This window comes from Glycine soja, chromosome 15, assembly GCF_004193775.1.
Source record: "Glycine soja cultivar W05 chromosome 15, ASM419377v2, whole genome shotgun sequence".
NCBI lineage: Eukaryota > Viridiplantae > Streptophyta > Magnoliopsida > Fabales > Fabaceae > Glycine > Glycine soja.
Genome location: NC_041016.1, coordinates 24,215,424 through 24,226,804, shown reverse-complemented (window position 1 = coordinate 24,226,804; position 11,381 = coordinate 24,215,424). Strand labels below are relative to the sequence as shown.

The following is an 11,381-nucleotide window of genomic DNA, read 5'->3' as shown; positions in this document are numbered from 1 at the left end:
ATATTGAAATTCTAATGATTACAAATTGTTTTGGGGGTGGATTGAGATGAGCCAGCAACGATAGCGAATAGGTACGAGTATCATGACACTAGAGTAAGAGTTCAAATAGAATTTGGATATTCAATTTAAGATATGTACTTGAAAGGTGTGCTTGTTTATTGCATTTATTGGGATAAAGTAGCAAGAGTTGGGGGGTGATGAAACATCAGTTAGATCCATTAATTGCTTCTTCTATATTGATATTTTGAAGCAGAGGCGATGCCCATGTTATGCTAGGAAGCCGTTCCAGAAAATATGGCGAGAATGTCCCTCATCAAATAACTGAGGGCTAGTGAACTATAATTATTTTGAAGAGAATAATTTCATTTAGTATTATCTTTTGTTAAATATTTTTACTTTCAATTATTATAATATTTTATTTTAACTTTGAATATCACTTACATCTTTTAAAACAAATTATGTCCAATTACCTATATAAATAACTTCAAATTTAGACATAAAATAACTCTTTTGCACTAGTCCATCATAATATTAATAGACCAACTTCTATTTTACAAATAGATCTTGGTTGTTCGAAATATTGAGAAGTAGTGAATGGAAGTGTATATTACAAATTAAGTTGAATTAGTCTTGAGTCATTGAATCTTTATTGGCCTACCAATAATCAGAATAAAAAAATTGTATCTTAAACTGTAATACTTTCTTTCTGTCCTAAACTTTTATTGATAAAAAAATTGGAGTTATTATTCAAAGATATTATTCTCTTGTAAAAGTGATAAATCTACCATAAAAATAATATATTAAGAGAAAAGTTAGTCTAAATAACCATTAAAATTAGTTTAGTGGTAGAAGATTTAGATAATTTGTGTAAGATAATAGTTTCTTACCTTATGGTTGCGAATTTGCGATTAAGGTAACAAAAAATGTTAGAAATGTTTAGGTTAAATTAAGTTAAATGTTTAAACAATTTTCTTATTCTTTATGCCCAATGCTAAAATATCTTACAATTAAAGATCAGGTGAGAGTAGGTAGGGGCCAGGAAAGAAAATACAAGAAAGTTAAACCCTAATCACAAAAATACCGAGAACATCATCATCTTCCAACTCTACCCTCCGCTCGAAATTCCTATATATACATTGTTAGAGTTAAGCAAGGTTTGCCAAACCAGAGGGTCGATCCCTTCTTTTTCGAGAAACCACTCTCTCTCTCTTTCTTAATTCACTTTCTCTCTCTAAAATGGCGGCTGCTTCTAGAAGATCAAGCGGGCCAGTCCTCCGAACACTCTCGCCGGCGGGAAGGTTTCGCAATTCCCGGCCATCGCCGGCGACCACCGCCTTCGCGTCCTCAACTTCAACCTTCTCCGCACGCTCCACCGCTTTCTTCCAGAACCGTTCCAGCTCTCCCACACGTGACAATCTATACGGTTCTTCTTCCGGTTCGGTTCCCTCCGTCCGGTTCGGTTCAATTACCCCGAACTCTTCCATCTCCGTCGCGGGTGCCGGCAGGCATAGCCACCACCAGAAGCGGACCTGCATGTGCTCGCCGACGTCGCATCCCGGTTCGTTCCGGTGCAGCCTTCACAAGAGCTTCGGCTCGCGCTCGGCAGTGGCGGCGGCGTCGCCTAACCGGCTGAACGCGCGGCGGTCGGCGATGACGAACTCGCTCGTGAGAATCCGCGGCGTCGAAGGCGAATTGGTGAAGCGAGCCTTGGCGGCGCTGATCCGGCCGTCGTCGCACCAACAGCGCCGCCGCGGCGATTTTCGGCCGCGGCCGAGCAGACTCTCTATCATGTTCACAGCAAAAGATTAAGAAAACTTGTGAATAATTCTGTGAATCACCGGAAGCTTAATCGCGCCGAGAAGAAACCGCAGTAGACGGCGGCGATTCGGTAGAAACGGTTTGAGATTTTGAACGGATTAGCTTTTTCTGTTACTTCTAGATCCGATATCCGATCGAAGATTATGGATATGCATCGTTCTTTGTGTGTACATAATTTAGAATTTAAAAATATAAAATAGAAGGCAAGTGAAATATTAGTCAGTGGCTACCATTGATGGCGATGCTTGCAACTTCTGCTCGTAATTTTATCTAAACAGATTTGCTTAAAATCATTACTCCAAAATCAAAGTAGTTAAACACTTATTAAATTTTGTTTAACTAGTGCTCACTCTAAATTCAAAGTATAGTTTCAGTCGAAAATCCGAATTTCATGCGTCCAAGCATTTTCGTGTTCGTTACGTTGTTCAATATCTCAGTGCCATCTTTCCCACTTTTCACTGTTTTCTGTATGTTTATTTTTCTCTGTTTCTTTTCTCTCTGGCGCATGTTCAGTCACCGTTCCGTTTTGTGTACTAGTCTAGTGTATTCTCTCTCTTTTTTCTTTCAATTTTCCTCTGTATTAGTCCCTCCTTACAGGTGATTTTATTCATAGGTGAAAAAGCTGCTGCTGTTTTTTTTTCTTTTAAAAAATAATCTATTTTCCATAAGAATGTAACTGTTATCTGATTATTTGTCGTCATTGCTTTCATATATGTGCATATGTGATAAAGTTTTTATTTACTTTTCGGTAAACGTTTTTTTAAATAAATAAACAATTATTTTACTTTTATTTTGCTATTAATCTTTATTTTTTTTTGCAGGGGATTGTTGTTCTTGGTACTTGGTGGCATAGTAGCATGAAATTTGTTTTGGACACGTATAACTATGTGCCTTCCATCTCACACGACATGATTGTTGAGTCTATCTTGATCTGAGTTCCTCATAAAATTTTGACAAGTTGATTAATTTGGATTTAAATCTGATAATATCAAGGGAGACAAAACAATATGGGACAATGAATCAACCTCTAGAGATAATATATTAATTTTAAGATAACTATTCTCTTAAAATATCTCAAAATTTTCTATCAGAAAAATATCTCAATTTAATTTTTAGTTCTTATAAAATTTAACATGTTTTAATGTTCTTTATAAAATTAGTATATCTTTATTTTTATGTTTTAACATAAATACATGTTTTTAGTCTATGAAAAAAGATTTCTTAATAATTGTATCTTAGTTGATAACACATTGAGTTTGTGGAAAAGTATATGGGTTTAATTCCTCAGAAAATTATATTTTTAGGTAGGGACAAAGAGCTATAAGTGTGACTATAAGTCTCAAATTGAGGATAAGTTTCATAGCTGGCCCAAAGGTCTTAAAGCTTATAGGGATATCTCGGGGTTTTACTGGGGAGCAAAGGATCCTAATTACGGTGGTTGAACAACAAAAAGTCTATGAAAAAAGATTAACATAGTGTGTGAGGTGTGGAGTTGGACTTTATTAAAATAATAAGATTTTGATTATATGCATCTCTGATATATTTTAAATCTCTTAGATTCACTTTAGATTTATCTCTTATTTGAAAAGTTATTTGTTTTGGGAAACATCCTTTTTTATATTTATCTCAAAGATAAGATTTTCATCCTAAATAAATCAAGCTCATATTTTCTTAGAAACAAATAGATTTTACCACTAAAACTTCTCAATTTCAAAGTCATATTGATCCATCTAGTTATGGATAAATTGCCTTTGAAAATTTTTTTGGGCTATGAGTCATGTCAGACTCAAATCTAGCCACTCTAGTATGCCTTGAGGTGCTCAAGTCTAGGTTGCTAGGATTTGAGTCCCTCATGTTAGACTCAAGTTCCCAAGCCTACTAGGCCCAAATTCGAGTTTTCAAGGTTCCTAGTCCAATCTAGTATGTGAGGGTTTGTTTAGTGAGTTTCTTAGTGACATAGATTGATTATTAAAGCCCTAAATACCTAGGATATACCTAGGACATAGACTCTTGCTAGTCCTAGTGATACTTGGAGAGTTTACAATACATACTTAGGACACAAACTCTTGCTCTTCAACATGGTCTTGAACCTTGACTTCACTACTTTCTTTTACTTTTTTTTGCTTTGGCTTAACTTGTTGAGAGTGTTTTTCTTGTTTGCTTTGTCTTCATCTAAACCCAATGGCAAAATTTTTTTGGATCTTCATCTTGAGTTCTTGGAAGTTCCACAGCTTAGGGAGTCATGTTTTCAATCATCTCTTTATTGCTTACATGTTATTTCCTCTGCAACATGTTTTCTCGCTCAAATGAAGGGTAAATTTAAAATTAATATGCCTCTATCTTTGAATAAAATAAATAAATAAATAAATATTTTTGTATTTCCTTTGGTCATATATGATGCTTGGTTTTTGTTCCCAAATTTGTGATATCGTGGAATTCAAGAAACACACGTACTCAAATTCTTGAATGTCATTTCAAAGTGAGAATTGAACAGACACATTCATACGAGAGTATGAATGAATTTTAAAGGATTATTGGGTTTATTTAAACCCCAATGACCCTAATGGGTTTATTTATTAAGTGATGAGGTTCATTTTTTTCCGATCATACAATTTTGTTGTATCAAAACAATCATACCATTTCTTTATCAAGTGATGAGCTTTATTACAAATGAAGAATGTGACTCAATAAGGGGCAAAAGATTGATTCATGTATTTTTTTAGGTTATATATGAGATGTACACAATAGTTAACAATAATAATTCTTTTAATAGTAGCAATCCTTTTGATTGTTCGAAAGGAAGGAATGTTAGGGGTTGATTTTGTTCAACTGCACATGAAGGGAATTTTGTAGCTTCAGAGTCTTCATTCACTACAAATATTGATACCAATGTATTGTACCCTTTAACTGAACTCAATCTTTGTTTCTTTTTGTTATTCCCTATTGCGGTATGTGGATTTTCCTATGCTTGTGCCCTATGTCCCATCCAATCTAATCCCCACTTGGGCCAAGCCTCACCATGATGCATAGTATATCAACCTTTTATTTAACCTCTTCCATTTTTCTAATAGCATTTTCATAATGTGTTGTCTTTTGCAATCTTATTGGCACCTTAGCTTGCTTCATTGAAGTTTGCAGGTATAACAATCATTTTATATGATTGCGAGTCCTTTTCATGCTATGTGTTTGATAAAATATTTTCCTCAACTGCATTGGTTTGTAGACTTCTAATAGAATGGGATCTAAATATTTCTAATAAAAGATATGGGTTTATTTTTTTTATCCACTGAAAAAAACTATGAAGAAAACTCCTTTATGAATCAATCCTATTTTGTTTATCCAAGTTATAATGAATTAAAGTTGATCCCTAATTCCCCATACTTGATTATATTTTAATCCCTATGTAATAAATTTTAATGTTATTTTAGAATTCTTGTTAACCCCTAAAAATTTAGCCATTGAAACAAAAGTAGCCGATTGGATACAACTAGTATAGGTTAGCTGAGACTAACGTGGCTAAGTTGGGGTAAATAGGTAAAACTAGTGGGAAAAAACTGCTCTGGAGAATTAGACTATTAGTAAATCATTATTGATAGTGCCTATCACATTGTAGCAAATAAGACAATCTCAAATACACAAAACCAAATTATTTTTCTTCCAGTTACTTGCTTTGTTTCATTTAATTAATTTAAGTTCTGTTATTGCTTTCAGCCATTTATTACTTCCCTTTAGTCCAAATTTCCTAGGAGTAGTTCAACTAATAAGAAACTTTAGTTCATCGATTGTTGGGAAGCTATTTGGAGTGGACGAAAAATCCAACCAAGGAATAGAGTCCCTTCCTGGGGTCAATTTCTTAAAAGGGAATCATCACTTGGTACTTAGTCATCATCGCGACTAAGGAAATTTTGCACCAACATAAAATTGGCACACCCAGTGGGACCCTAGTCACACCACTGAGGTTTCCAACTCTTTTAGTAGACCATCCTTGGCATATGCAACTACGATCAGGGAAACAAAAAATGGAACAACCCGCTAAGAAATCCTAAAGCCATCATACTATTATTCAACCAGACATTGTGGCTACAATGACAACTCCCATATATGCAACCGCTTATACCCCTGTGGTATCCGCAGTAGCCACTAGCAACCATCCAAATTGTATCTTAGAGGGTTGCGTAAATAATGAAGGAGAGGCTTTGAGTACTATGGAACCAATGCTAGAAATGGTAGCACCTATCCCATTTGTCGTGTGTCAGCAAATGTGTGAATCATGCATATCTTGATGATGTCGAAAAGAAATCACTTGATTAACATCATAAAAAAGGGGGAGAATGTAAATGTATGAATACATGAATTTTGATGATGCCAAAATAAGAATCAAACAAAGTTGCTTCAAAGGATAAACATGGCAGCAAGATTAATACAAGATTGCTTCAACAAACAAAGCCTTGCTTCAAGATTAACTCAAGATCAAGCCTTTCCTTAAAACAAAGTGCTTTCAAGACATGCAAGGCTCTAGTAATCGATTACCAGAAGACAGGGTTGAGAAATAGCTGTTGAAAAGGGTTTTGAATTTGAATTTTCAACATATAATCGATTACCATATGTTTGTAATCGATTACCAACAACAAAACTCCTGAAATTCAAATTCAAAAGTCATGACCCTTCAAATTATAACTATGCAATCGATTAAACAGACATTATAATCGATTACCAGTGGAGAGTTTTTAGAAAATCTACCAACAATCACATCTTTTCATTCAATTTATGAATGGCCATCAAAGGCCTATAAATAGGTGACTTGGGCACGAATTTGATGAGAGAGTTTTGCTGGTCCAAAATGTCTTATCCTCTCAAAAGAAAATGAGAGAGATTCCAAGAGAACTTCATTGTCAAATGCTCTCTCAAAAGAAACTCTTGGACAAACACCTGCAAATCCATTAAGAGTTCTTCCATGGACATCAATTGTAATATCCTTCTCTTCAAGAGAGAATTCTTCTTTCTTTCTTCTCATTCAAAGAGATTGTTTAAGGGACCGAGGGTCTCTTAAGTTGTAAGGAATGATGAACACAAGGGAAGGGTTGTCCTTGTGTGGTTCAGACTTTGTAAACGGATTTTTACAAAGGGAGTGAAAAATCTCAAGTGGGTTGCTTGAGTACTAGACGTAGGCACAGAATTTGCCGAACCAGTATAAAACTGTGTTTGCATTCTCTCTTCCCTTATCTTATTTATTTTGTTACAATCAATTGTGTCTTGCATGTTTAAAGAACATTATTAAATTGATTGCTGTTTCTTCTACATTGAGCCTATCTCTCTTAACTTATTGAGGCCGCCGGTCCAACAAAATGGAGATGGAGGGTCCATGATATCATGCAATAACTCCCTAAGCAGTTGGGTGATATTGTAAAACCTATGGTCCTGAATGCAATCTAGAAGGCTCAAGAGGAGGAATCTCATCACAGTCAATTGAAGGAAATGACTAATTCTACACCCAGAATACAACCTTGTCAGCATTTGGTCACTAGACCTGTGATAGGTGTTGAACCATTCAAACCTACTCCAATTCAATTTGGTACTGTACAAATGGTTAGGTGCCCACCTAATGTCTCAGGTGTTATTAGACTTCCTCCATTACTCTCAATGGCTTCCATACCAGTGTACTATCCATCACAAGGGTATATAGGAGGAGGCCAGACATAGGGGATCCGAGTCATCAATGTCTGGGTATCACCAACATATGACAGGGGGGCAAACAACTAAGATGTCATTCTATGAGCTGCCCTAGACCATTATGATACCTCAAACGAATGGTAAGCAACATTCCACTATGATAAAGAACCCTATACCCACTTGGACTGGGGTGAGAATGACTGCACCTCAAACCATAGACCCCGATATGATAGCGGATGCAATTCACAAACATTTTGGGGTATAGTTGAAGCCATTCGATAGGCCAGAGTACAAGAAACCCTATCCACAATGGATTGACAAGATAGCTCGTTTTCCAAGAGGATAGAAGATCCTAGATTTTTCAACCTTCTCAAGAGAAGATGGGAAAGTTTCTTTTTTTAGATGTTATGTTTTCTAATTAAAATAAAATTTGTTCAAAGTTTTCTAGCATGACAAAAAAACAAAAAGTCTGTGACACTAAAATTAAACTAGGTTCCTAATAGATTAGATAAAATTATAAATAAATCCATTGTGGAGCGTGATAGTCATTTCATGACTCAATGTGGGGAAGGTAGTCAGAATGATTACTATCGGCCCTTGCTACTTACTAGCACAACATTCACTTGGAATTCAAGTTTTCCACTAAATTTGATTAACAGTTGGGCCGACTTGGAACAATGTTTTCATGACAAGTTTTACACTCCTCAACCAGATATTTCAGTATCCTATTTGATGAATAGCAAACAATCAACTAAGGAGCCAGTCATTAATTTCCTAGAACGATTAAGGAGAATAAGGAGTAAATGCTATGTGCAGTTCCTGGAATCAGAATATGCAAGCATCGTAGTCTGGAATATGATTGCACAATTACAAGAACGACTGCTTATACAAGACTATGTGGATCTGGCATAGTTAGTCATTAAGGCTGCTAGGAATTAGCATTTCATGAATGAGAAAGATCATAGAAAACCTCATAGAGTTGGACTTATTTGCTTATTAGATAGCGACAGTTGGTCAAAGGGAAGCCTTATTCTTTTTCTGCCTTACGAACCTTCAAGGGGAAATGAACCTTACCTTTTTTTTATATATATTTAGGGCAAAACAAATCTTTGACTACTTAGTTAAAGATCAACAAATTCAGCTGCCTGAGGGTTAGAAAATTCCTCCTTTAGAAGAGTTGAGGAATATAAGATATTGTAAGTGGCATAAGATGCTTACAACCATTCAGAAGGCTTTTAAGGAAGGACGACTAAGGTTAGCTGAAAAGGGGAATAAGATGTAGGTGGGTGTCAACCCTTTTCCATTAGCTAATATTAGCATGGTGTCAACATCTGGGTTGCCTTCTAAGTTCAAAAACAATGTTGGGGAGCAACCCTCACCAACAATGCAGACCCAAAAAAGAACTAAAGGGTAAAATGAAGGAAGAACATCAGTTGTCCATGAGGTTTGTGTTCCAATGTTTAGTCCACCATCACTAAGAAAACAAGAATTCATTAGGACGTGAGACACTAACTAGAAAGAGACATGACATAAGCAAGTGATGTCACTTGGTGAAAGGACAGTTAGGCATGGCAACAGGGTGGGTCAGGGCCGATTTTTGCTTACTAATTCCCCATTTCCCCCCTCCTTCCCCTGCCCCAAAACCTGACGGGGCCGTAGATTTACCCCATCCCCGCCCCATCCCCGACATGCTTATAAAATCCTATAAAAAATACAATTTTTCATAGAATGAAAAACACAATTTTGAACAACAACCACAACATATTTTTAGACCATACATGATAACATAAAATCCAATCCAACAGTAGCATAAAATAGATAACAATAATGGCATAAAATCAGCCAATCTCAAAGTCTTAAAATAGATAACAACAATAGCATAAAATTCAATAGTAGCAACAACAATAACATAAAATCAGCAAATCACAAAAGTCATCAAATAGATGTAGTCTTCATTCAAAATAAAGCTAACTACTCCTAATTCTTCAAACATTGGATGTAGTCTTTATTCCTCCAAGTGGGTAATAAGGCCACTTCCCATCATACCACTTGCATAAGTTGATGTATCACCTGCATAGACCATAAACCAAAATTTTAGGATAAAGAAGAAATTGATCATTTAAAAATTTACCTTGTTATATAGCATAAACCTTCATCATCTGAAGCCATCTCATTCACCAAAGTACTACTTTGTTCAATAATTTTAGATTTCAAAGAACCTGTATCAAATATAACATAATGTAAATAATTAGTTATTAAATTAGAAATAAATAGTCTTTTAATAGGATAATTAAATCAAGTATTCAAGACATTACCATCAATTTCAACACTCAATAACCAACTTGATGCAAGCTCCATTGGAGCTTGTAGGCCTAGGATCTTCTTCATCAATGGATTCCTTTGCTTCTTGGAAGATAAATGGTAGCGGAATGGAGAAGGAAGAGAGAGAGGAGACGCCACTTCAAGGAGAAGATGAGTCTAGAAGAAGCTCACCACCATAGGAGGCCATGGATAAGAGCTTGGAGGAAGAAGGAGATGAATGAAGGGAGAGGGAGAGAAGAGCACGAAATTTTGTGCTCAAAAGGAGCTCTGAAATCTGAAGTTAATATTCAAATGATCAAAGTTGAAAAAAATACACACACATGACCTCTATTTATAGCCTAAGTGTCACACAAAATTGGAGGGAAATTCAAATTTCACTTGAATTTGAAATTGAATTTGTGGAGCCAAACTTTGGAGCCAAAATTTCACTAATTATGATTAGTGAATTTTAGTTATGGTTCAGCCCACTAATCCAAGATCAATTACAAGATTCTCCACTAAGTGTGCTTAGGTGTCATGAGGCATGAAAAGCATGAAGGACATGCACAAAGTGTGACTATATGATGTGGCAATGGGGTGTAGTAGGCAAATGCTCATCTCCCCCTCTAAAATTTAATTGGATTGGGATTCTACCAATTCAATTAAATTTATTTCCAACCACACACATCAAATATCCACTTAGTGCATGTGAAATTACAAAACTACCCCTAATACAAAAACTAGTCTAGGTGCCCAAAAAATACAAGGGCTGAAAAATCCTATATTTCTAGGGTACCCTACCTACAATATGGAGCCCTATATACAAGGACCAAATATAATGACATCCTAGTCTAATATGTACAAAGATAATTGGACCCAACCTTGGCCCATGGGCTCAGAAATCTACCCTAAGGTTCATGAGAACCCTAGGGCCTTCTTCAGCAGCTCTAGCCCAATCTTCTTGGAGCCTCTTGCTCATGGTTCTAGTGATTGGTCCCTTCCTAGGGAGGATTGCATCATCCCCTCCCCCTTGAAGAGGATTTGACCTCAAATCTGTTAGTTCTTCCTCCTCAATATCAGCTCCACCTGCAAAAGGAGTTAAATCAGAAATGTTAAAAGTGGTGCTGACTCCATACTCTTCTGGGAGGTCCAACCTATAGGCATTGTTATTGATCCTCTCCAAAACCTGAAAAGGTCCATCCCCTCTAGGGCTAAGCTTGGATTTCCTTTTAGTAGGGAATCTATCCTTCCTAAGATGGAGCCAAACCCAGTCACCCTCATTAAGAACTAGCTCTTTTCTTCCTCTATTGCCTTTAGTTGAATACACCTTTGTTTGGTTCTCTATTTGGTTCTTAACCCTCTCATGCATCTTCTTTACAAATTCTGACCTAGATTCCCCTTCTTTATGTATAAAAGAAGCGTTCAGTGGGAGGGGAATGAGGTCTAACGGTGTTAGGGGATTGAACCCATAGACAACCTCAAAAGGGGACTGCTTGGTGGTTCTATGAACCCCCCTGTTGTAGGAAAATTCTACATGAGGAAGATACTCATCCCAAGACTTATGGTTGCCTTTCAGAAGAGCCCTTAAAAGG

The 11,381-nt window shown here is 36.2% G+C and overlaps 1 protein-coding gene across 1 annotated transcript; it reads left to right on the top strand.

Annotated features, from left to right (window-relative positions):
* The first annotated feature begins 1,139 nt into the window (after positions 1-1,139).
* Positions 1,140-2,202, top strand: LOC114386804. Its single transcript, XM_028346858.1, has one exon. The coding sequence runs from the start codon at positions 1,237-1,239 to the stop codon at positions 1,807-1,809; it is 573 nt and encodes a 190-aa protein (XP_028202659.1). The 5' UTR covers positions 1,140-1,236; the 3' UTR covers positions 1,810-2,202.
* Positions 2,203-11,381: the final 9,179 nt, after the last annotated feature.